The following is a 27,853-nucleotide window of genomic DNA, read 5'->3' as shown; positions in this document are numbered from 1 at the left end:
ACAGACATACCATACACACTCAGCTTGTTCATAAAATAATAAACAATATGTATGATAAGTTAAAATAAAATATGAATTTAATAGAATAATATTTATACAATAATATCGAAAGGAATAATGTGAATGATAATTTTTCACAAATAAATATAAAGATAAAAAGTCATAAATTCATTGTAAGTAATAACTTAAAAAAGCATAAATAAAGTAAGCACCAATATGTTGCTTGAAAACACTGACTTCAACATCACAGTTTCATATCGTATGCCAAAGATTCGTCTCTGTAATAAGTTCTGTATAAACTGCCAACGGACATCAATCATGATAGCAGCATACTAGAACTGTCATTAACTTCTGACCAACAATACAAAGATGACGACGACAATGTCCAGGGTAATACCAAAAACCCACAGCATTGAATCAACAATGAAATAATTAACTGAAACCCTATAAAAATAACAGACAATCTCTAAAACTAGAAATACGAACGAATCCGTTTAAAGAATATCGTTAGAGTATAAAATACAACTCACCCTAAACAGAGGTCAAATAGTCCTAACAAGAATTAATCCAAGGCAATATGGTAATGCTGACCAGTAGTATAAAACCAAGATTCATTCAGGACCTCAAAAAGTACATCTTGTCTATCAATTACAATAAGGCGAAAATGCCCCCAAAATAAGAGCTGATAAATTATGTCACTCATGACAATGGGACAAGGAATAAAATGTTGCACAAAATATTAATACCATGAATGACGTCATCGCCTACAGAAGAAAGTGGCGCTATTTGATAGTGTACATTTTTACAAATATACTCAACAACATTACTAACTGCGACAAGCATAATTTGGGCAGTCTTAACTACATTGAATCACGTACATAAGTGTTTATAGTGTATATGGTCTTATCAAGTAGATCTGTAATGAAACTTGTAGAAGGTAGATATCTCCACAAAAGCTATGGGTAGGTTCTCCTGGCTCCACTAACACAAATGTTATCAGTAAGTTCTATACTTCTTCTTCGTTCTCATTTTATGTTAAAGTGTTCAGATGACTAGACCAATACATGAGATGAACTGCGCAGTGGTTTCCAAATCAGGGAGCTCTGCTCAGTGGCTTCCAAATCAGGGAGCTCTCCATATAGTTTTCTTTCTATTGAGGTGTTTTGGGGCCAGTGTCTAGTACGGGCCTCTTGGTAAAGAGAGCAGTTTTGGAGGACATGGTCGGCATTATCTGGTGACACTCCACACGGGCAGATTTCATTGGTTCCAATTTTGAGCTTCCAGGCTTTATGTTTTTATTCTAGACATTTGTATTGTGCTAGCATTTTAAACATTATTTTATTGTGCATTAATGTTTATGTAAGAAACATTTTCCTTATTACTGATTTTATTATGGATAAATATTTGTACAAAGTTAAAAGAATAAGATTGAACTGTAGGCATACAGTTGAATGATTACATCTAGGCCTATTTAGGTCAAATTCACCCCCCCCCCCTTTGCAATACAAAAGTTATGAAAAGTTTGTTTGGTTAACTATATTTTGAAATTCATGATAAAATTTTAGTTTATGACTACTTTATTTTAGTTGAAAACTTTAGTGCAATCAATAATCAAACTCATTTTGTTATAATAAAAATTAAACTATTTTGTTTTTAAAGCCATAATTCAAATAATATTCTCAGCCTGTACCCAATTCATAATTTGAAAAAACTGGAATTCTTAACATTCATAATCATTGGCTGTACAGATAAAAGCAACAAGGGTGAGGTACAATTCAGTATTTAATCACAGTATTAAGTTACAAAATTTCAAATCTCAAATCTAGAATTAACAGAATTCACTGATTTTTATGAAAGACAATTGAAGAAAGCCACAATACAAAGTTGACACTGAGAAAAGTCTTCTAAGAAAAAACTGTCATGCTGTGAAAACTCACTCTTTTTCATATTGGCTGAAAGAAAAAAAAATATATTTAGCTTTTTTATTTTAAACATTAAAATACATTGAATACCAAAGCACGATATAGCTGGAGTATATTAAATTAAGATGTGATGCTCTGTTGAGCTTATAAAAGTTTAGGGCTAGTAGCGGATTCTTTGTCCTCACATGAAATGTATCATGTAATGATAATGCAAAGAACAATCCACAAGTTGTAATTTGTACCCTGTAATTTAAAGAAATTTAACAAGATTTAAAAAAAAAAAGGTTTAAAAAAAAAATACTGCAGGTTATAAGATGCTGTCTTTTCCAAACAGAATGAGAATTTGTAACCAAAAGTATGTTAAGAACTTACATAATAATTTGTATCATATCAAATCATATACTATCAAATATCTTAGTTTATGAGAACTGATCTGGTTTTTGAAGTTGACTAAAACAATGGAATCTCTAATTGCAGGGGGTGGTTGCCCCACTAGCTACCCCCTAAGGCCACTACTGCTTTAACTGAATGTATTGAAATATAGCCAATAAGAATTATCTTCATTTACATGAAACATTTTATGAGACATTGCCAAATATTTATAAAGATATTTAAAATTAGTTTTAATTTATTTGTATTTTTATATGTATATATTGTGGACACACCTGATTTCTGTATGTGTCTGCAGACCGCATATTCTGATGGGCCGCATGTGGCCTGCAGCCCATAATTTGCTAACCCTGCTATAGACTATAGTCTAGGTCTAATATTTAATTGAAGTCATTGGTTAATATGCATGACTGAATGCAAGACGCGTGGGATGTAATCTTCTTCTTTTTTGAAGTAACGTCTGTATTGTAGAAGAAGAAGAGCAATCCCTTTTCTCCATTTCAAGACTTGTCTGTTTCAACCACAAGTGAATATTTTTACAGAAAAAAAAACAAGCACTGATCTAGAACAAAAAAGTGCTAAAAAGAAAGTGTTAGGCAAGATAATTACCGCTCCAGTTCACTTTTGAGTCTCTGGGGAAAAAAAAAAAGGTTTTTAATCTTCTTTCTCTCTCTGACACCTTTAAGAAAAAAAATGTATTGTCTAAAAATTTTCCTAGCTTTTTTTATTCTTACCTGGATTTCTTTGTCATTCTGTCTGGTTATGTATTTGTATTTCTGAAGAGAAAAATATTTGTTAATCAGATTCATTTTCTTATTCTATTCTTATCACAATTTTACTTACAGACCTTGTATCAAATAAAAAGGTAACTAGATCCTACGCCTTTCAAACTAGTCATGCATGTTAATCAATGACTTTTTGCTAAGTTGTTGGTTTTCCTGGATGATTTGAGGAACCCTTTCCATTTTCTAATAACACTAGGGAAGAAGGAGAACTTGCAGGAATTTGTTTAAGCATATGGAATAAGGGGTGGGGTGGTAGTGGCTGAGTGGTTAAGCGCTTGGCTTCTGAAACTGGGGTCCTGGGTTGGAATCTTAGGGAAGACTGGGAATTTAAATTTCGGGATTTTTAGGGCGCCCCCGAGTCCACCCAACTCTAATGGGTACCTGACTTTAGTTGGGCAAAGTAAAGGTGGTTGGTCATTGTGCTGGCCACATGGCATCCTGCTATTTGACCGTTGGCAATAGAAACAGATGGCCTTAACATCATCTGCGCCATAGATCTCAAGGTCTGAAAGGGAAACTTTACTTTTTTTTCTGTATGGTCCTTAAGATCAACTTTGATTGTAAAAGATATAACTTACTGATCTAAATTGTGTCAGCTGTTTCACTAGCATGATTTTTTCATGCTCCACATCCTGAAAAGAGAGCAATTTAAAATATAGACAAATTGTCTTGAAAGATATAAGCTACATCCTAATAGCATTTCCCAAGACATAATTTTTAATCAATTTCTCTAAGACTGATAAATTTGAAGATATTAAAGAGTTTACCAAAAATTAACCATTTGATATTGAACATTGTATAAACCCACTACGTCCTACCCTCGATTACCTTTATAATCTTAAGCAAAGAGAAGTAGGTCACATTTTTGTGTTTAATATACAAATACAAACTACAGCTAGAAAAATAGAGATTATAACTGAAAATAAGGTATAAAGATTCTTCCTTTTAATGAAAAATAAAATCAGTTTTCTCCAAAATGATTTGTAATTAACCTGGCAGTGGGTATAAAAAATGGCGTCCCCCAAGGAGGAGTCCTATCCCCAACACTGTTCCTAATATTCATAAACGATCTAAATCAAAACCTACCAAGAAAAGTCAAAAGCAGCATGTATGCAGATGACCTTGCCTTAATTAGCACAGAAGAATATGTAGGAACATCAAAATTTCGATTACAGGATGCTCTCGATATACTCAATAATTGGTCCAAAGACTGGGGCATGTCCATCAACACAAAAAAGACAACATATACCATATTCTCACTGTCAACAAAACAACAAACAATAAAATTAACATTAGATAAGGAAGCTTTAGAAAAAAATGACAGCCCTACTTATCTTGGAGTCACCTATGACCCGAGACTAACCTGGAAAAAACAAATAGATAAAACACAAAAGGCATCCAGAGACTATCCCTCTTGAAAAAATTAGCTGGCACAGATTGGGGAGCTAATCACAACATCCTGAAAAAGACCTATACCAGTTATGTAAGACCTGTACTAGAATATGGTGCCTCAGCATGGGGCTCAGCAGCCCAAACCAACCTAAGAAAAATAGACAAGGTTCAAAATATTGGTTTAAGGATAATGACAGGAGCAATCAAAACAACACCCATAAGAGCTATGGAGGAAACCGCTTCCCTGATCTCTCTGGATGAAAGAAGAGAAATAAAAATCCTTTCCCAATTCACTAAATTGGAAACCTTGGAAAGACACCCACTCAGAACAAAAATCCACAAAACTGGCACAAAAAAACGTCTCAAAAGGACCAATTTCATACAGGAATCTCTAAACCTAAAAAAGAAACACCAACTTGAAAAAATTACTCTGGAATCCTCGATACACTATAACGAATCTCCACCCTGGGACGAAAGCCCTCTTCCTACTATAAGGGACCATATTGAAAACATAAAAAGAAAATCTGATTACAGACCAACAGAGCTCAAGGAAATAGTGAACTGTTTTCTACATACCAATTACCCTAGCAATCAGTGGATAAGAGTTTACACGGATGGCTCATCCCATAAAGCCACCACAAATGGAGGAGCTGGAATACTTATCGAATGGCCAGATGGAGGAAAACTAGAAAAATCCATTGCAACTGGAGAGCTCTCTGAAAGTCACAGAGCAGAAAGGGAAGCACTAGCACTTGCTGCTACCATGCTAGCAAATCATCCAAGTTCCCCTCACAGTCAGATTGTCTTGCTAACCGATGCAAAAACAACCCTCCAAAGCTTGCAAAACTCTGATTCCTCTTATATTAAAAACCTCAGAACAGCACTTACAAAGCTCAACAACAACAGCAAAAAAACTGTTATTCAATGGATACTAGCCCATATACAACTAGAAGGAAATGAGAAGGCTGACACACTCGCCAAGAGTGGGAGAACTAACTCTCAAATAAACTCTGCACTCTATCCAGAAGAAATGAAGAAATTAATTGTAAACAAAATAAATGAGAAATGGACGAGCTCTCATCCAAATCACAAAAAAGATGACGCTTCCAATAAGCTATCCCGACAAGACCAACGTCTAATCTTTTGACTCAGGACCGGACACAACAGAATGCGATGACACGTGTACCGGAAGTTCAAAATTGGAACCAGTGAAATCTGCCCATGTGGAGTATCACCAGAGAATGCCGACCACGTCCTCCAAAACTGCTCTCTCTACCAAGAGGTAGGTAAGACATTGGCCCCAAATCACCCCAATAGAAAGAAAACTATATGGAGAGCTCCCTGATTTGGAAACCACTGCGCAGTTCATCTCATGTATTGGTCTAGTCATATGAACACTCCAACATAACAATGAGAACGACGAAGAAGAAGAAGATGAAAAACCTAGCAATGACACTGAATAAATATTTAATTTAAAAAGTTTCAAATATTGAAAAGGGGTTTTAGGAACATCTAATAAAAACAGTATAGGACTAAAACGTTCTGGACAGCAGAAGTGGCTAATGGGTTTAAATGTTGTTTTGTTTGTTTATTGATAAAAAAAAACCTGTTATGTAAGGTCATCTGTTTCTGTAGCCAAAGGTTAACAAAGGTGTCATGTGGCCAGCACAACAAACAACCACCTTTAATTATCCTCAACTAATGCTAGGTACACATTCAACTTGGGTTGACTCAGTGTCCTAGAAATCACAAAAATTAAAATCCATCTTCATCAGGACTTGAACCCATGACCCTTTGGTTCAGAAGTCAAGTCCTTTACCACTCAGCTACTATGTTATTTGTTCACCTTGGGTCAAAAAGGTGATAGCATGAGAAAAACCTCAAAGAAGAAGTGATAATTACTAAACTCAATTTAAGTCAGTTGTCTTTGGTACTCGGAGCAGTACACATGTATTGAAGTGGCCAGTTGTTACCCACTATGATGGCTAAGTACGTGAGCAAACATGGCTCTCAGTGAGCTACCACTGTATGCTCTAGCGAGTGTACCTGAGTGTACCTTCACGTGGTGGGGATGTGAGAAAGGCTTGCTAACCAGTTCAAAACCCACCGCTGTTACCCCTATGGGTGGTGAAGGTCCCCCTCATGGGTGCGGGTTAGGGTACTAATTGATTAATTTTTTAAATTGATTCTTGTGTTTTCAGGTAAAAGAAATAATTGTGCAAATTTCAGCTTAAGATTGGGTGTCAGAGAAATATTGTGTACAAACTTTTGGCCAGACAGACAGACAGAGTGAGTTGATATAAGTTTGTAAATACTTACTATCAACCTTGACTTTATGTTACTAACTTCATTGCTTGTGTTTCTCAAGTTCTCTTCACTCCTAGCTATAACATAGAGATGTAGTTTTATTAAATCTTTTTCTAAGGCAACAAAAATTACATTTTAGCTTATTAAGCACTTTGCCTGTATTTCATCAAACAGGAAAAAGTAACAGTTTTTCATCAGCGTGTCATTATTCAAGAAGAAACCCAAAGGTGTCCAAATGGTTTTCCAGACTTTGAATTTGTCCTTCATCTCCATATGAAGTCAACTTTTTTTTCCAATTCACCCCAGAGATGGGCCAAACTGAAAGAAGCTGGAGCCTGGAGTTTAAAAAAGGACAGTAATACAAGGTGGTCTGCAAGAGAGTAAACTACGTGGGCAGTTTCTTTGCAGCTTGACAAAATCATCAAGCTGTTGAAGAACCTTTCTGAATCAGCAACTGTAGGATGGACACTAGAAGCAGCGCACAGAATGAAATCTCTTCAGCACTACTTCTCTTATTAAGAGACATTTTCACAGTTTCAATTGCTATATCTTTGTATGAATCATCTGACTAGTGATACTTTTCTTCAACACGTTCATGGTCTCCTTTGTTTTCAGTGCTCTTAAACTACCCTTTATACTAAGTTACTTCCTGAGAGTAACACGGCCCACTAGTCAGCGCTATGGAAGTTAATCCTTGAAATTGAGGATGACCCCGCATGGAAAGAGTTAATACTCTGTGTGGAATACATGCAACAGGGTCACTAACTGATATAACAATGTGAAAGGCAGGATTACATGAAAGTTACGTAACATTTAATTTATTTAAAAACAAATTTCAGACACTCAATTTGGGGAAATCTTCAAATTCTCCCCTCTCCTCTCCTCACTCGAGCTACGCCACTGGCTTCAGGGCATTTTTCTTAACTTTTGGAAATTGAATTATCAGAAATTTATAAGTAGAGAGCTTATACAAGTTTGATACGCGATATTATATAAAAAAAAAAAGAGATACTTCATGAAACAAAGATTTTACATACACAACAACCTTGAGCTTTTTCTAAGTACCGCTTGTTTTTCTGGTCTTGAACCTTTTTTCTTTTGCAACAAAAAAAAAAGAGTTTGTTTAGAAACATAAGAAAAAGATCATGTAAAATACAAACGGAAATAAAGGCCAACAAAACAAAATAAAATAATGAAACAAATCAAAATAGTAGGACAGGTTCAGTTCAAAATAATCAAAGAACCAGCATCACAGAGGCACAATAGTGTCTCATCTCAAAAACCAAAACAATGGTTTACAATAATATAATAAATGTCATAATCAAATGACAACATCCATGAGACACACTACTGTCTCATATCAAAACAAAAGATGTCTTTTACAAAAAAAAAACATACATACTATTTACATAAACGAACTTATTACTAACAAATAAATAAAGTCGAAGCAGGATGTTTTGGCGCCGCCGTTTTGGCGCGAAGGTCGTTTTGGCGCGAGCCGTTTTGGCAACGGGACGTTTTGTCGCGAAATACATTATGTACGTTTATTGTATTATTTCTTTTAAAAGAATTATTCATATCTATGTTTTGCATGAGTGTTTGTGTTAAGACATACATTTCATGAACTAAATGTAAATGTGTGTTTGATTTTCACATCATTTTCTTTAATAAACATTTTGGCTTGTGTATGTGTGTTTATTAAGAGGCACATATTTATTTTCAAAAAAGTTTTTTAAGATATTACTTTAAAATTAAAAACAAAATGAAACGATGATAGACAAAAAATTGATGCAATTATTTGTTTACATTAACATTGGTTTATTTAATGACTGTATGGTATCTCCAGCTATATATACCAAACACTTGCTAATAATAAGTAAAAAAATAATACATGTACCATGTTTCTTTAAATACTTTAAGTTAAGTATACATAGACACCATGGTTATTTGCCTAAGTCTCTGGAATTCAAGGGTTCATTAAAAAAAACTACGTGCTTATTAAATTATCGTCAAATGATATCTCGCGCCAAAACCTCCCCTCGCCAAAACGGCTCGCGCCAAAACGTCCCGTCGCCAAAACGGCGGCGCCTAAACGTCACGTACCGAAATAAAGTCTACTTAGTTCGTTAGCGAAACACTCTTCCCATAATAGTGGCACACTCCTCTTGAGTAACACAGTCAGAGCACAACAACACAAGTATTAGTTAAACATTATGGCTGGAGATTTCGTTCAAAATGCACTGGTCAGCTCAAGAGAGAGTGGCTATTGTAAACAGTTAACAGAGAATTAAATAGTATATTAAAGGGAGCTAACTCTTACTGAAAATAAAGTAGCTACCCTTATTGTCCCTCTTGTCACAACACACAAGAACAGATCAGTTCACAATACACAACAAGAACATAAATACACAACAAACACTATTTTAAAAAATTTAAATAAACATTTAGAAATTACACTGTGACAACACTATGGAGAAAAATTAAAAAAAAATCATTCTTTTCCGGCTGGGCAGTCTGGGATTCTATCAAGTTAGTATCTCTGCCCCTGCCTCTTTTACTTTTTTCTGAGCTAATCATGTTTTAAAAAAACAAAAACAAATAATTACTAACAGAAAATTCAGCGATGGCTACAAATAACTAAAGACCAGTATAATAGTGTCTCTCTACATATGCATACATATTTATATATAAGACTGCTTGTCTTGACCATTACTGTTTTTTTTTTTTCAAAAATATTTCAAGATAAGTATAAATGAATAATTCAATAAATGATGGCTTACACGGAATGGCTGCTTGGTTGTTCATGGTCTATTGGCTGCAATCCCACGTCTTCCTGCAGGAAAATTGAACTGTCTCTTGTAAAATATTAAATGTGCAAAGAAGTTACTGATTTATCCATTCAAGATTAAAAAAAAAAAATAATAATTCTAATTTTTTAGCTTTATTTATTTTCTTTCTGAATTCAGTAAGCTTAAATTGCTTTTTTTCCTTTTGTTGTTTCAGAGTGTGAGTAAATATAAACAAAAAGATACACCATACAAGTAATGCTAGAGCAGACAATGTACAGAACATAGGGTAATAAAAAGACTGGAATATACCAGTCAGCTCTGCTTCATGTAATTTCACAAATTTGAGAAACAAAATAATATATTTGATAAAATACTTGTAATTTTTAATCAACACTCACAGATCTATTTCAGTGCTGTCAGAGTCGCTCAAATGTTCACATTGTTTGTTTTGCTCTTTGACCTGTGCAAAAAACAACATATGTTATGTGCTAAGTTGAAGTAGAAGCAGAAAGCATTATCAGAGTCAGAATTGGAATATGTTTTTTTTTTGTAAAATGTTTTACATCAGAGTTGAAGATAATTTACTTCCTAGTCCAGACCTCCTGCAGAATGATGGGGTATTATATGGGGTGTTCATTTTGCAGCTCAATGTATTTCTAAAATACCAACAGGAGCCATAATAATTTTTAAAAATAAATTTCAAAGACAGTTTCTGTTTTCACATAAGCTCAGAGGGAGCCCTCCACTAGATCCACCTATGCAGGTAAAAAAGAAATATCAATAGGTATAAACTATCAACAACCACAATGTTTCATGTTCCCTGATCAATGAGTGGCGGTGATAGTCTGACCGAGTGAAGTATGAACGAGTTTTTGTACCGTTCCGTTCTTGTTTTGATTGACAGCAGTCGCCCACTTCGCGACGACCTGACATAGTTCTGATGGAGCGGGTGGCCGTTGTCTTCCAAGATTTTTTCGATTTTTCTTAGGCACTTTTGTTCAAAAAGCTCCTTTAAATGTTTTAATGTTGTGAGTCTAATTTTTGATGCTTTTTTAATGATGTTTTCTAGACGTCGCACCTTGCCAACAAGTTATTCCGTATGTTAGCAGATTTTGTATAGTCGCGCCGTAAAAAGTCTCAAGGATCTTCTTGTTTAGTTTAAAGCTATTGAGTTTGTATAGAAAAAAGAGTCGCTGGGCTGTTTTCTTTGTCAGAGTTCCAAGGTGGTCTTCCCATGAAAGCTTGTTGTTGATGATAACGCCTAGATATTTATATGCCTTTACTTGCTCTATAGATGTAGTGTTTATTTGCAGTTCACGTATAGTTTGTTTTTTCTTTCTAAAATCTATTATAAGTTCTTTAATTTTTGTGACATTCAGTTCTAGAAAGTTGTAGGTGCACCAGTTTGTAAACTCTTCTATTGAGCTTCGATACTGAGTTTCGTCTCCTGAAATAAGACTGACTATGGCAGTATCATCAGCGAATTTAATGAGTTTAACTGAGTCATAGATGCTTCTTATGTCATTAGTGTAAAGAGTGTATAGTACAGGAGAAAGTACACAACCTTGAGGAGCACCCGTACATAGTACTCGAGTTAACGATTTGGTGTTGTTGACTTTAACATACTGGGAGCGTTGGGTTAAAAAGTTTAGAACCCATGCTTGTAAGTAAGGGCTTACATTTAAGTTACTCAGTTTGTTTATCATTAGATGTGGCTGTATGGTATTGAAAGCGGAGGAGAAATCTACGAAGAGGACTCATGCATATGTTTTTGGGTATATCGAGATGCTTATAAAGCTGGTCCAAAAGCAATAGAATGGCATCCTCAGTTTCTCTAGCTGCTTTGAATGCAAATTGGTGAGGGTCTAGGCTGTTATTGACTTTTGCTACAAGTTGTTTAAGCATATATTTTTCAAAACATTTCATAACAATAGGTGTTAGGCCCAGTACCTAGTGAATTTGTATGATGAATGCATGTATATATTGTTAAATACATCTATTCAAGCAGAACCTGACCCCTAATTGTGGTGTTTTTTCCCCGCTAAATTGTAGAATATGAAGGCCCCTTGAGATGCTGGGCTTCTGGCCTTGTAATGGCAGGGGTAACTGAGCATTGATCACACAAGACAGATAATTAAATGATCATCTATTGTTGATGGTTGACCTTCTAACCAAGAAACTGATGAATGGCCAAACTCTCATTCCTGACTTCTGGAAAAAGTCCTTTCCTTGGATACAATTGAAATGGCCACTGGCTAAGCTTACTGATTATAGAAGCTGGTAATAAATAACACTAAAAGATGCCTTGATTAAAAACATGAATAAATATAGGTGCTTACAACTAGAATATGCATTCTTAAAAAAAATAAATATTTTTGGTAAACTTTACTAACCCATATAACAGAAAACACATTAATTATATATATATATATTTAGAGAGAGAGAGAGAGAGATGTGATAGGCCCTATATATATATAGATAGACAGATAGATATAACTTCATTTTGATATGTAAAAAATGTGAGATGATTACAATGAACATAAATGTCAATTCTGGTTTTTAGATCTTCAAACTCTTTCCTGCAGGGTTCACTGTCGCCGCCTCTGTCTTCACTTTCCAATAACAAACCAACAGGAATGTCATCCACTCACTAGAACACCCTTACCACAGTTTTCCTAGGCAAAAACTTCCTGACTAGACAACCCACACAAAGAACCTTGCTGAACCATTACTCTAGGGGGATCAACCCAAGTTCTCGTCTAAAATATTATATTCTTCCTTTTCCACTTAGATGGAATTCCAGTTGCTCCAGTTCATATACAGTGATCTAATAGTGCACTGTTGCGCCTTGTGCATGCAGAATGACAACAATACATAATTTTGAAAACAAAATGGTGCGCTTGCTTTCAGAACAGAAAATGTAGCCTTTGCAAAATATCATGAAATGGGATTTTCAATAGCTTTTCAAATTTTAAGACCTACATATGATAGACAGACCACATTAAACTAATAGTATCCTTAAAACAAGGCTTTTTGATGCAGTAGTCATTTTGGCGCTAAGTATTGTCGACAGATATTTTATTACCTAATCCATGTGCTGCGCTATACTTGAAATAGTTGTTACTATATGTTTATTTATCCTTTAAAATGAAGACAGTAGTAATACAAGGCTGTCCCTACACAATAAAATCTGAAAGCAGTTCTTTGGCACAAAGACTTGGACAATAACAACTAAGAATACAGACAAGCTCCAGATATTTACCAATGAATGATGTTTATAATGATCTAGAAGGGTAGGATAAGAAAGTAAAATTCTTTAAAAAAAAAAAAAAAAAAAAACTAACATGCTGATGGGTATTGTTAAAAATGTTCAAAATAAGTTTCTGGCATTGGTGCTTTTATCAAAATAATAATCAAAGCACTCACTTTAAAAAATAAATTAATAAAAATCTACATATAAAAATACACTCTACCAGTGAATATGAATATCATTTGACATGCACTTCTCATTATTGCTTTTATTACAAGAGAAATTAAGGTGTCAAGTGTCAATAAACTATACCTTTGTTGGCTCATTGTTTTCTTGATTTTTCTTGTCACAGCTGGATTTTCTGGTTGGTATTTATGTGATCAATAATACGATTGCTTTCTTCCACTAGTTGGGCATTTAGCTCCTCAAGAGCAGCAAGTTCCTGGCATTGAAACATAAAACTGATCAATGCAATACCAATTTTATAGAATGACATCAGTTCAATTTATATATTATAAGATAAGATAATTTTATTGATCCAATCAAATAGAAATTCAGTTTGACTACAATTGACAACATCAGCGTAACTACTGTACAATAACAGTATAGATGAAGAATTCGAACAACATTCACACACGAAACACATACACATTCCCAACCAGCACTTTATGAATTTGAACTTCTATGTACTTCTCGATGACGACAGCTGATCTTGTAACACTCTGACCGAAAGTGGGATAAAGGAGTTTTTAAATCTTTCTGTTTTAGTTCTAATGGAAAGGAGACGACCACTTCGTTCAGATTTTATGTAACAGTGGTTTAATGGGTGCAGGTTGTCCTTAAGAAGTGAGAGTGTTTTGGAAAGGCATCTTTCATGAAAAAGCTCTTCAAGAGATGGTAGCTGTATTTGAGTGATGTGGGATGCTTTTTTAATTAGTCTATTTAGTCTAAGTCTTTGTGCCAGTAAAGTATTACCATACCAGCAGGTGATGGCAAAGTTAATTAGACTGCTGATAGTTGCTATATAAAAAAGTGAAATAATGGTTTTGTCGATGTTAAATTTTCTTATCTTTCTAAGGTAGAAGAGTCGCTGGTGAATTTTTGTGTAGAGGTTTTGACAGTGTTCACTCCATTTCAGTTTGTTGTTGATAGTTGTTCCTAGGTATTTATATTCTTGTACTTGTTCAATGGTTTGATTGTTCATCTGAATTTCTGCAATATGGCCTTAATGTTTCCTAAAGTCAATAATCATTTCTTTAGTTTTCTGAACATTTAAAATTAGAAAGTTGTCTATACACCATTGGTAAAAGGTGTCAATTGTTGAATGGTACAGATTTTCGTCACCTGAAATAAGGCCAATGATTGCTTTGTCGCCAGCAAATTTTATGATGGGAGTGTCAGCTGATAGGCTCTGAATGTCATTTGTGTATATGGTATACAATACTGGTGACAGGACGCACCCCTGCGGCGCTCCAGTGCTAAGTTCTCTCGTGCCGGACACATACCCGTTCACTTTTACATATTTTGGGCGTTTGATGAGAAAGATTAGAATCCAAGCTTGTATGTTTTTGCTAACGTTCAATTCAGATAGTTTTTGATAACAATAAGCTATAATGTCTGTAGTCATAGATTTGACAAAGACAAAAAAATAAATGTTATTTCTAGTTTACTAAATTCTTACATCTTTGAGTTTTTTTTTTCTCTTCTTGAAGACTTTTAATCTTAGAACTCAACTCTGACTTCTCTGTGTAATGATTATCAAGTATTTTTTGAAGCCTGAAAGAAAAGAAAAGTTAACATTCCTAGTGAATCACAAGAGTTATAAAAATCTAGATCCGTCATCAACCTTTTTTTTTTCACTCTTTTATATAATAAGCACACTTCTATCATGCAAACATTTTGGGAATTATGTAACAAGGATTCAACTGCCTTGTTTTCATTGATCCTATACATAATGTTAAATAAAATACTTTACAATCAATATAGTAATATAGTATTGTCTCTGAACGATTATGTTGGAGTGTGGTTTTATATGTGGTTACACATACCAGTGATGGGAATAGACTTTACAAAAATTTTAGGAAATTTTGGTCCAATCCCCCCCCCCTTTTTTTGTAAACTGGCCTGTAGCGGCGACTTAAAATAAGATGTTGCAGAAATTTAAAATATTTTCCTAGCATGTAACTAATGTTCTTATATATAGGTTATATAAGTTACTGCAGAGTTCAGCGACAATGAAAACATTTCCATCTACAGCTGACAATCCCTCAAGGCCAATCTAGAATCAGTCCTCTTCAAAGTGAATTTGTTTCAACTTAAGTTCATCAACAAATAATGAGAACACTCACTGAGCTTCAATACTTTCTTTCTCCTGGAGTAGATTCTTAAATTTGGCATCCAGCTCTCTGTTTCTCTGCTGCTCCTGTTTCACCTCATGCTCTTTTTCTTTCAATGAACTTTCTAGAGACTTGACCCTGAGATCAAGAAAAAAAATTGAAACTAAATAGAAACTTCTGATGCCAAGGCAATAAAATTTTAGTTGACATTTCTGGCCAAGCCTATTACAGTTGAAATATAGGGTTGGGACGTACTGGTTTCATTTTAAACATCGTCAATCAAAAAAATGAATTAGAAATAAAGTGTTTAGTTGAATCATTTAGAAAACTGAAATGAAACTATCCAAAAGTGAATGTTGACTAAAAATTTTTTTTTCTTTTTTTTAAAGTTAAAAAAAAAAACAGCTTCTGAGATCAACACAGATACACAAATAAGACAAATGTCCTCAAGCATAAAAAAGACTATTAATGTTAAGGCATGATCGCAAAAGTCGAGAGAATTTCAACCACTCTGACATAAAGTCACATTTGCGGAGTTACTTTGAAATGTCTTCATGCGGTCACATCTCACGAAACAGTATACATTTTGAAAAGGTCCTTCTAAAAAGATGAAGGATGCCTTTTATTTAAAATATTTTGATTTATTGAAGCAATGGCAAGAATGACATTTGTGTGTGTGTGTGTGTGTGTTAATATTCAAACATGGAGTGATAACTTTAATGACATTCAAACTTTTATTTTGCTTCTAAAATTTTATTGACTGCCCCATCCCCCTTTGTCAGGACCTTTAAGCCCCTCTCCCTTTCCCCAGTATGAGAAACACTGGAATTTAAATACAGAAATGTGGTGGTTGTACTTTTCTCAGCTCTCCTTCACCTACAAACTCTCTCTACTGATTGTCCATTTCTTGTCAAAATATTTAACAAAAATCTAATTTTTCTATTGTTGCAGTTTCTTCTAAGACATTTTCATAGGCATTAAAAAGATCATGAGTTGGTCTCACTCTTGACTAAGGTGTATATGTTTATAGTAGGCTAATGCTAATCTTTTTCTAGTATCTTCAACCTTTTCTACTAAAGCTGACAATAATTGGATCATCTGATAAGCTTTTTTTTAAAAAAAAAATTATTTTAATTTCACTTTTTATGTATTTCAAGCTAAGTCTGTCTGAATAAGTCAATAAATGAAAGCCTACATTTTTTTGATGAGTGTGCTAAGAGGATAAATACTGACTTAACCATTAAAAAAATATTTGCCAAAATGTTTTGCTTTATATATTATGATGTTCCTTACATTGTTTTCATAATACATTCACTAAGTTAATTGTTGTTTTTTTTCCTTTTACTGTTTCAGAATGAGAGTAAATATTTAAAAAGCTTTGTTCTTGTTTTTTGCTAATTCTAGGATATTATTTTGTACATAAGTTTAGTAAGTTATCTTATTTAGACATCCTATTATAATTTATGTCCAAAATGCACATTAGCTTGGGCAATGTAATTTTAAATCTTAAAGTAGACAATGTACAGAACAAATAGAGGGTAATAAAAAGGCTCTTGAATTAAGACATTGTTCTATTCATATAGAATTGAGAACCCTGTTTTATTTGTCTCACATTTTAAGTAAGAAAAAAACATATTCATATTTTTAATAAAAACATGGTAAAAAAATAAGTAAATAAATATATTTTTCAAGACTCACAGATTGTCAGCTGTTATATCCAGTTCCTTTACTTCACGCATTCTCTTCCTAAGGTTTTCTTTAGTTCTTTTTTGCTCCTCTAGTTCAACCTGTCAAAACAAACAGCAACTACTACTCACGAATGAACTTAAGAAAAAAAAAGTGTAATTTAGACTTTCTCTCCTAATTAAGAATAACATAGTTGATTCAAGTGAAAGAATACAATGAGCCCTGCATTCTAAAGTTCAAGCATCAGAAAATGGTGACAAAGTTTTTTTACAAGTGTGAAGGCAAAGAAAGATGGTTGAGACCTGGTCTTTCAAGATGGAAAAGTTTTTTTGTGAGACATGGCGGTGTATTTGTCAGAGTGGCACTAAACAGACTTAATAAAGCAAGCCTGGGTGAGGAAGAGAGTACAGAAGATGATGAGGAGAACAAAGAAACGATTCAAGACGTCGTCAAGAGTGGTGTAAGCGAAATATTTGATGGAGATTGTGAACTTATTAGGAGATGAAAGTAACACAAGGACAGACATTCATTTTGTAGCTTGTTTGAAGCCAAATGAACAAACAGAATACAGAATGGAAGCCTTTTAGAAAAAAAAAAGTTTTGTGAATACAATGAATAGTTGAAAATCTGGGCAGAGACCAGTAACATTCTGTACAATCATAGCTCAAGTAGGAAGAAAACAATTTGTATTTGTCATGGTACAGGAAATAATGTTAAGTGCCTTAATTCCAAGAATAAGTTAACTAGTCCAGTGGGCTAAAAGTGGAGTGTGTGAGTGAACGACTAGGTAAATAGGTCATTCTTTTAGATGACCTTGAAGCGATGTTTAGGTAAACATGCATGAGTAGTCAGGAATACGTAGAAGACTAAGAATTATGTAGCAAGAAAGGCCAGGCAACACGAAGCTTCCTAGATGAGTCATTGTTCAGTGGTCATTATTAGACTAGTAGTTTATGTACTTCAGTTATTTGACAATATTGTAAGATAGCCAGCTATTTCATAAAAGTGATTCATGTTAATTTTGTTATTGTTGGATAGCTTATTTGATTGAATCAAGTTTGAAGAAATTAAACTCAAGAAAGATATATTCTAATTAGATTTCTTCAGTGTGATTGAATAGAGACAATACTACTCTGCAAAAGAGCTCATGACAGTGAGGACAAATACAATATATGCTTGAATCTTACATCAAATTTTTCTATTGCAGATTCCAATAGATGAATATGGTTTGTGTTGTTATCAACTACTTCTTCAAATAAATAGTCAGCTCTTTAGTGGGTGGAGGCGCGGTGGCTGAGCGGTAAAGTGCTTGGCTTCCGAACTGGGGACTGGGGTTCGAATCCTGGTGAAGACTGGGATTTTTAATTTCGGGATCCTCGGACGCCTCTGAGTCCACCCAGCTCTAATGGGTACCTGACAGACATTAGTTAGGGAAATGTAAAGGCGGTTGGTCGTTGTGCTGGACACATGACACCCTTGTTAACCGTAGGCCACAGAAACAGATGACATTTACATCATCTGCCCTATAGACCACAAGGTCTGAAAGGGGAACTTTACTTTACTTTTCTTTAGTGGGTGCACTGCACTTGATAGGTCTCTTACAGCTGGCAGTATCTTTGGTAGGTTGACAGGAGTAGGTCTGTAAAGAAGCTCTTGGAAATGATCGACCAGTCTCTTCTTTTGTCCTTCTTCGTCTGTTATCAAGTCACCATTTTTGTCCTTTACTGGCCTCTCTGACATGGCAAATTTTCCAGATATATTTTTGATGACTGGTTACAGTTCTTTGTAACCGTTCTGAAGAGCTGCTTCTTTTGCTAGTGCTTCAATGTAGTTTTGCCTGTCTGTTCTGATGCTATGCTTGATACTCCTATCTATTTCAGCATATTCTTTTTTGTGCTTTTCCTGCTCTTGTTTTACTGTTGTTCATGCCTGCTTTTTTCTCTCTTCTTTTTTTTATCATCTGAAGAGTTTCTGCTGAACTCCACTCCTTGTGGGTGTATGACTTGAGACCCAGTACTTCTTGGCATGTGAAGGTTACTGTTTTTTTTTCAGTTTCTGCCATGTCTGTTCTACTGTCTCCTCTTCTAGGAGCTGGAACTTGTTTGATAAGGTGATCTTCAACTCTTCCTGTTTTGTGCAGTCTTTCAGTGCAATGGTATTATAATGTTGAAATTGGCTGGGCTCACTTGTTCAAGTCTTCTTCAGCTAGCATATTGACCTCCAGCTTTTTGCCTTCATTCCGAACCTGGTGAGTCTAATATATGCTATATATGGATTTCATTTCGGGGGGGGGGTTTGAACCCCAAGAACCCCCCCTGGCTACGCCCATGCCCTCAACACACACACACACACACACACATAAACACATAAAGTGGTCGTCTCCTTTCCATTAGGACTAAAACTGAAAGATTTAAAAACTCCTTTATCCTACTTTCGGTCAGAGTACTAAGCTTGCCATATTTCCAACAAGCTGGGACAGAGCTGCGTAGCTATTTTACATTGGTCGTGGCCATGAAACCACAACCAAAAAAAACAAAAACAGTTCTTCTTGACCACCCCAGGGCAACTACAATGAGGTGGGGGCTGGAATCACACTAACCAGAAGTGTGTATACATTCCATAATAATATACTAAATATCTCTACCATTCTAAAAAAGTCTATAAAGTATATATTAAACACAGAATACAGCTAGAAACTAATCTAGATTACTACTACTAGACTAAATTAGATAGTCTCCATGATAGAATATAGAGACTCTGACCAAGTTAAGATCTAAATTCAGAGTAGTTCTTATAGTATTGGATCTTCTTATAGTTTTAGATCTTACCTAGATTCTAAAAATCTTTATCAATTTTTATATCATCTACTCTGTCACTATGTAAAGTCTAAATCTAGAGTAATCTAGATTTTCCAGATCTAGACATCGAGCGTAATCTTGACGCTAGTCTAGATGACTAGATCTAAATTAATGATAGAATGATTAGATCCTAAAATTTACTAGATTTAGTAATTAGTATAAAATTTAGATTAAATTATAATCTAATATTTGTTGATCTAGAACAGTGATGGCAAATGGGGTTGTTCCAAATTTCTTCTGAGTCACATGGTTATGTTTACATCACATGGTTGTGTTTACATCTCATGCTCTGCTTACTTTTGTTAACTTACAGTGGGAAGCTGAAGTGTTTTAGAACAATAATTGGTGGTTTTAATTAATTAATTAGTGCCAAACTATAATTTGTTTATAATAGGAGAACTTAGATGTTTATCTTTTTTATAGTTTCAACTTAAAACAGATAGTTAAACATTTGACAGATGGTTCGGAAGCGTTGGCCTATATAATAGATTCTATAGTCTGCAGTACTGAGATCTAGATTTCTTGACTTACACATTTACAGTTATCTGCTCAGAGCATCTAGGTAATCAACCCTAGAAAAAAAAAGTAACACTTTCATCTACACCCCTCCCTCTCTGCCCTAAAATAAACAGGCTAGAACACTAAATGTTGGACAGTAGAACATAAATGTGTGTTGTATTGGTCCATTGGTCAGATAGGTCTAGTGATTCTAGTCTAGTCGATTATTTGCTTTAAATGATGAAAAGACTGCCAGGTGTTTTTCCTTGTGTATAATAGGGTTGAGTTGTCTAGCAAACAAATAACACATCTGATAGTCAAGGATAAATCTAGATATACTTTTACAAAGTTCATATGTGTTTTATCCAGGACTAGATTTGGGAAGTAGAGCAAAAGGTTAATAGAAGACTTTTTTGCTGCTCCTGAGTCAGGTCGGCTTTAGTTTCTGAAGTAGATGTTTAGATAATACAACATTCAACAGTTTCCTTCATTACGTATTAAACTTCTTGTTGGACATTGTTCATCAGCTCTTGAGTCAGGTCGGCTTTAGTTTCTGAAGTAGTAGATGTTTAGATAATACAACATTCAACAGTTCCCTTCATTACGTATTAAACTTCTTGTTGGACATTGTTCATCAGCTCTTGAGTCAGGTCAGCTTTAGTTTCTGAAGTAGTAGATGTTTAGATAATACAACATTCAACAGTTCCCTTCATTACGTATTAAACTTCTTGTTGGACATTGTTCATCAGCTCTTGAGTCAGGTCAGCTTTAGTTTCTGAAGTAGTAGATGTTTAGATAATACAACATTCAACAGTTCCCTTCATTACGTATTAAACTTCTTGTTTGACATTGTTCATCAGCTCTTGAGTCAGGTCGGCTTTAGTTTCTGAAGTAGTAGATGTTTAGATAATACAACATTCAACAGTTCCCTTCATTACGTATTAAACTTCTTGTTGGACATTGTTCCTCAGCTCTTGAGTCAGGTCAGCTTTAGTTTCTGAAGTAGTAGATGTTTAGATAATACAACATTCAACAGTTCCCTTCATTACGTATTAAACTTCTTGTTGGACATTGTTCATCAGCTCTTGAGTCAGGTTGGCTTTAGTTTCTGAAGTAGTAGATGTTTAGATAATACAACATTCAACAGTTCCCTTCATTACGTATTAAACTTCTTGTTGGACATTGTTCCTCAGCTCTTGAGTCAGGTCAGCTTTAGTTTCTGAAGTAGTAGATGTTTAGATAATACAACATTCAACAGTTCCCTTCATTACGTATTAAACTTCTTGTTGGACATTGTTCATCAGCGTTAACTGCCTTCATATTTCTGGCCTTACACCTTGTGTGTTATTTCCTTAGTAGAGTGTTACCTCTGATTAGACTTATCTATATAAGACAAAGAGAAGAGGTGCCTAAAAATTAAGATGCAGTCCTTCATATTTCTGGCCTTACACCCTGTGTGTTATTTCCTTAGTAGAGTCTTACCTCTGATTAGACTTATCTATACAAGACAAAGAGAAGAGGTGCCTAGAAATTAAGATGCAGTCCTTCATATTTCTGGCCTTACACCCTGTGTGTTATTTCCTTAGTAGAGTCTTACCTCTGAGTAGACTTATCTATACAAGACAAAGAGAAGAGGTGCCTAGAAATTAAGATGCAGTCCTTCATATTTCTGTCCTTACACCCTGTGTGTTATTTCCTTAGTAGAGTGTTACCTCTGATTAGACTTATCTATACAAGACAAAGAGAAGAGGTGCCTAGAAATTAAGATGCAGTCCTTCATATTTCTGTCCTTACACCCTGTGTGTTATTTCCTTAGTAGAGTGTTACCTCTGATTAGACTTATCTATACAAGACAAAGAGAAGAGGTGCCTAGAAATTAAGATGCAGTCCTTCATATTTCTGTCCTTACACCCTGTGTGTTATTTCCTTAGTAGAGTCTTACCTCTGATTAGACTTATCTATACAAGACAAAGAGAAGAGGTGCCTAGAAATTAAGATGCAGTCCTTCATATTTCTGGCCTTACACCCTGTGTGTTATTTCCTTAGTAGAGTCTTACCTCTGATTAGACTTATCTATACAAGACAAAGAGAAGAGGTGCCTAGAAATTAAGATGCAGTCCTTCATATTTCTGTCCTTACACCCTGTGTGTTATTTCCTTAGTAGAGTCTTACCTCTGAGTAGACTTATCTATACAAGACAAAGAGAAGAGGTGCCTAGAAATTAAGATGCAGTCCTTCATATTTCTGGCCTTACACCCTGTGTGTTATTTCCTTAGTAGAGTCTTACCTCTGAGTAGACTTATCTATACAAGACAAAGAGAAGAGGTGCCTAGAAATTAAGATGCAGTCCTTCATATTTCTGGCCTTACACCCTGTGTGTTATTTCCTTAGTAGAGTCTTACCTCTGATTAGACTTATCTATACAAGACAAAGAGAAGAGGTGCCTAGAAATTAAGATGCAGTCCTTCATATTTCTGGCCTTACACCCTGTGTGTTATTTCCTTAGTAGAGTCTTACCTCTGAGTAGACTTATCTATACAAGACAAAGAGAAGAGGTGCCTAGAAATTAAGATGCAGTCCTTCATATTTCTGTCCTTACACCCTGTGTGTTATTTCCTTAGTAGAGTCTTACCTCTGAGTAGACTTATCTATACAAGACAAAGAGAAGAGGTGCCTAGAAATTAAGATGCAGTCCTTCATATTTCTGGCCTTACACCCTGTGTGTTATTTCCTTAGTAGAGTGTTACCTCTGATTAGACTTATCTATACAAGACAAAGAGAAGAGGTGCCTAGAAATTAAGATGCAGTCCTTCATATTTCTGTCCTTACACCCTGTGTGTTATTTCCTTAGTAGAGTCTTACCTCTGATTAGACTTATCTATACAAGACAAAGAGAAGAGGTGCCTAGAAATTAAGATGCAGTCCTTCATATTTCTGGCCTTACACCCTGTGTGTTATTTCCTTAGTAGAGTCTTACCTCTGATTAGACTTATCTATACAAGACAAAGAGAAGAGGTGCCTAGAAATTAAGATGCAGTCCTTCATATTTCTGGCCTTACACCCTGTGTGTTATTTCCTTAGTAGAGTCTTACCTCTGATTAGACTTATCTATACAAGACAAAGAGAAGAGGTGCCTAGAAATTAAGATGCAGTCCTTCATATTTCTGGCCTTACACCCTGTGTGTTATTTCCTTAGTAGAGTCTTACCTCTGAGTAGACTTATCTATACAAGACAAAGAGAAGAGGTGCCTAGAAATTAAGATGCAGTCCTTCATATTTCTGGCCTTACACCCTGTGTGTTATTTCCTTAGTAGAGTCTTACCTCTGAGTAGACTTATCTATACAAGACAAAGAGAAGAGGTGCCTAGAAATTAAGATGCAGTCCTTCATATTTCTGTCCTTACACCCTGTGTGTTATTTCCTTAGTAGAGTGTTACCTCTGATTAGACTTATCTATACAAGACAAAGAGAAGAGGTGCCTAGAAATTAAGATGCAGTCCTTCATATTTCTGTCCTTACACCCTGTGTGTTATTTCCTTAGTAGAGTGTTACCTCTGATTAGACTTATCTATACAAGACAAAGAGAAGAGGTGCCTAGAAATTAAGATGCAGTCCTTCATATTTCTGTCCTTACACCCTGTGTGTTATTTCCTTAGTAGAGTCTTACCTCTGATTAGACTTATCTATACAAGACAAAGAGAAGAGGTGCCTAGAAATTAAGATGCAGTCCTTCATATTTCTGGCCTTACACCCTGTGTGTTATTTCCTTAGTAGAGTCTTACCTCTGATTAGACTTATCTATACAAGACAAAGAGAAGAGGTGCCTAGAAATTAAGATGCAGTCCTTCATATTTCTGGCCTTACACCCTGTGTGTTATTTCCTTAGTAGAGTCTTACCTCTGAGTAGACTTATCTATACAAGACAAAGAGAAGAGGTGCCTAGAAATTAAGATGCAGTCCTTCATATTTCTGGCCTTACACCCTGTGTGTTATTTCCTTAGTAGAGTCTTACCTCTGAGTAGACTTATCTATACAAGACAAAGAGAAGAGGTGCCTAGAAATTAAGATGCAGTCCTTAATATAAGAATTACATTCTATAATTTAGCACATCATATGTGTTAGCTACCTTGAGTATTAAAAGAGGGTAAAGCTCTTCGCTCACATGAAAGTCAATAGAAAAATCAAGAAAAAGAATTGAATGAAGGCCTACAAGCGAAAGGTCATAGAAAAACCTTAGTAAGTGAATGTGTTTTGAGTGGCTGGTAGTGCAGTGTGTGTGCCTGTGTAAGAAATGACCAGTTGATCTTCAATGTAAATGGTTGAGTGAACAGCAAAGAAAGTGTGTAAGTCAGGACAGTGTATAAATAAAAATGGGTCAGACTCATAACAAGATGCTGGAGTAAAGGAGACGAATGGAAGACTAAAAAAATTCAATGTGTTAATTGATACTTGTTATAGTCTATTACAAAGCCTTTCACCTTTCACAAAGTAAAAGACCCTCTTCTTGAATTCATAGCAATGTAATAGATAGCCTATAGGGGTGCACCAGATAGTCGATCCAGCTTTTGTTGAATATTTGGCCTTTTTTCCCCATTCTGCCATATTTGGCTCCGGTCGAATATCACTGCCAGGTAGTTGGCCGAATAGTAAAAAGTACACCTATTTAATATGCACAAAGTGGACCTCCTTCCATCAATGTCTGTTATAGAATGTATTAATGTTAATATTAAAACATAATAATGTGCTTAAAAATAGAGCCTACATGAATATGTACCAAACATCAAATATTATAAAGACAAGGTGTGTTAATATAAATAAAAATGAAACTGTACATTACATATGTGTTTTACATATAGAGCAACAAATGGTATGCAATTTCATTTTGTCTTGACCTTTGAGCGGGTTAGTTAACATGTTAAGATGTTATATCCCTTGACTACGTCATGCTGTGCGGGTATATCTCCAGATGTAGAAATGAACAACTCCCACCCCTCTCTTTATTTGTTTAGTCCATCACATTGAGTCTATTGATAGACAGGTGACAACAATTCAAATACGATGGATGTAGGTTAAATGCCAGCATATTGACACTCTCTAGAGGTCACACCTTACGAGAGAGTTTGTTTACTTGGTAGTAAATCATTAGTAGGGGGGTGGACTTCAAGCCACACCTCTATACGGGTAACCAGGTATATCTTCAGGGGTAGAGATGAAAAACTCCCACTCCCTTTTATTTTAGTCCATCACATTGAGTTCAATGATTGACAGGTGACCACAAGTCAGATACGATGGAAAGGGGCACATGGGGGAACTGAGTTTGTTTACTTGGTAGTAAATCTTAATTAGGGAGCCACACCTCTACACGAGTAACTGGACAATAAGTTTGCATATTTGTAGAAAAATCTCAATCATGTGACTGTACAAGTGGCCACACCTCTTCCTGTGTGCCTAGTTACTTGGATATAAATCTCAGCTGGAATAACTAAATGAGTGACCTTTTGCTACACAGAACAAACTCAAAGCATAGCCCAGTTATCCAGTAACTAATTATTTTGTAGAAAAAGTACAAGTCTCAGATTTGTGTATATTGGCGTAAAAGAAACGACCAGGCCTATTTTATTTCACTCAATTTACTGATAGAGATTGACCATTTTTAAGCCAGAATGGAAAAACACAATGTGCTAAGGAAGCATACTACACTGTAAATAAATATTACGGTTGATCTAATTTTCCTAACACCTATAGGCTTATTACCGTGCCATTTTGTTACAGTTACAGAAACCACAATAAAATCAGAAATAATTAAGGAAGATGTGTTTTTTTACATAGGCATAGGTTCTTTGCACAATAAAATAAAACAAAGATGTGCATGTGAAGAAAGTTCATTTCATTGTTTAATTCTATTGACTTATTTTATAATGGAAAAGCTTACAGTAAATTTTAAAATCACATAAAAGAAATTGATCTACGGCACGCAATTATATCTAGCAAAGAAATAACAAACATATACTGGAGTGTTAAGAAACACTTAACCCCTGTAATTAGTGTGCGAGTATACTAAGTCTACATGCTTGATTGACCAGGCCAATCCTTTTGCCTGACGACCACTCAACACTGTTGCATATGCCCAAGGTAAAAAAACGTGGTGTGATGGTCAACACCATCAACAATACAAACTACACTAGGACTATATGTGTAAGCCCACTACATCTATCTGACCAGGTTGTTACAATCAGTCAAACATACAGTCTATTTATGTTTTTTTTTTGGTAGGGAGGGTGTGGAACAGTTTTTTTTTCTTCTATATTTGGTTTTCCTAATGCTCTTAGACCTATACAACTGTAGATCTAAACAGATCTCAATAATAGGCCTAAAGACTACAATTAAAACTATGTTTCGGCACCATCTAAGGTTCAAGCTATAAATAGGTATTATTGATGCTCCCGCTATTAACCTATTATCATTTACATCAAATGGATTAATCTAAAACAATAAATATTGATCTACAATGCTTCAGAGTCCAACTAATGCTTCAGATTCCAACTATTAACTAACAGATTTTATCAGTATAAATCCCTTGAAACCAGAACCAGAAGCGGTCTTTGAACTTTAAATTTAAAGTCTGATGATCAGCTGTTGGTCTGAAATTCATGAATACATACATCTACCCACTATACAAGCCAGATTTTACTTTTGAAAAATTTACTTTAGTAACTAGTTACATATTTTACATTGACCCTCCCACACACACCCTCTACAGTTGGTCGCACATACACAGACACTCATGCTACACAGATTAGTAAATTAGGCAGGGTTGGGTTAGGGCCCTAACCCTAACCAGTAACAAGAGTTTAAAACAATAAGGTATATACAAGGAAAAAAAATAATATAGGCATGTTATTTAACAGTTTTGCAAAATTTTCATCAACACAAGGTATTTACAAGACATGTAGGTATCCAGATTCGGCCCAATATCATATTTTACTATTCGGCAATATTCAGCTCTGGCCAAATATAAAAAAGTACTATCCGGTGCACCCTTAGAAATAGACCATATGATATATTCTTAGCAAGCCTTACATCTGATAACAGAATATATTTGTAAATGGAAAAAAAAAAGGATTACCTCGTTTCCATCGCCTCTGTTTCCTTCATCTATTTCAGCAGTTCCTTTCGTTCAGTATAATTTTTCATCCACTATAGGAAACATAAAGATGTTAAGAGGTGGCTTGTAAAGCATTCTGGATTAAAATACAACTACATTCTTGAATCTGAAATCAAGAAATATCAATTTTAATATTTAAAAAAAAAAGATATGTTGTATGCATAGTTATTTGCTTGTTTCATAATCTAGAAATCTAGAACTTGTCCAAAAAAAAAAAAAAAAAAAAAACAATTAATCAGTTTCAATAATAATACATTCTGAAGTGGATGTTGTCATCTGTGGAGAGCTGATGTGTTCCTCATGTTCGTCCAAGATCCTCTGACTTTTATAGCCTTTTGGGACCTGAAAGAAGGAAAAAATTTCAGAATAAAAAAAATAAATTTTGCACTAGTTTATTTTGTCTCTTAATTCAATCTTTAAAAATCTGATCAGCTCAAATCAGACTTAATGTTGGATATTGGTGCCTAAACGGTTT

The 27,853-nt window shown here is 34.9% G+C and overlaps 1 protein-coding gene across 10 annotated transcripts; it reads right to left on the bottom strand.

The window, feature by feature from the left end:
* Positions 1-55: 55 nt before the first annotated feature.
* Positions 56-27,744, bottom strand: LOC129923956 (uncharacterized). Of its 10 annotated transcripts, none has more exons than XR_008775919.1 (12): positions 27,633-27,743; positions 27,340-27,410; positions 16,870-16,958; positions 15,184-15,309; positions 14,517-14,611; positions 13,148-13,277; positions 9,984-10,045; positions 9,577-9,651; positions 7,834-7,891; positions 6,809-6,873; positions 3,676-3,729; positions 56-1,952 (listed from the first exon to the last, which is right to left on the bottom strand). XR_008775919.1 is itself a non-coding variant. In XM_056017322.1 (9 exons), the coding sequence occupies exons 1-9, from the start codon at positions 12,124-12,126 to the stop codon at positions 1,934-1,936; spliced, it is 399 nt and encodes a 132-aa protein (XP_055873297.1). In that variant the 5' UTR covers positions 12,127-13,133; the 3' UTR covers positions 56-1,933. The 10 variants fall into 10 exon arrangements, 3 of the variants coding, with proteins under 3 accessions (XP_055873297.1, XP_055873299.1, XP_055873298.1); XR_008775920.1 differs by having other exon boundaries at positions 9,577-9,629; XR_008775922.1 differs by lacking the exon at positions 14,517-14,611 and having other exon boundaries at positions 27,633-27,744.
* Between the last annotated feature and the right edge of the window lie 109 nt (positions 27,745-27,853).

Source organism: Biomphalaria glabrata, chromosome 18 (assembly GCF_947242115.1).
Source record: "Biomphalaria glabrata chromosome 18, xgBioGlab47.1, whole genome shotgun sequence".
Classification (NCBI taxonomy): domain Eukaryota; kingdom Metazoa; phylum Mollusca; class Gastropoda; family Planorbidae; genus Biomphalaria; species Biomphalaria glabrata.
This window is presented reverse-complemented; position numbering and strand designations above follow the sequence as displayed.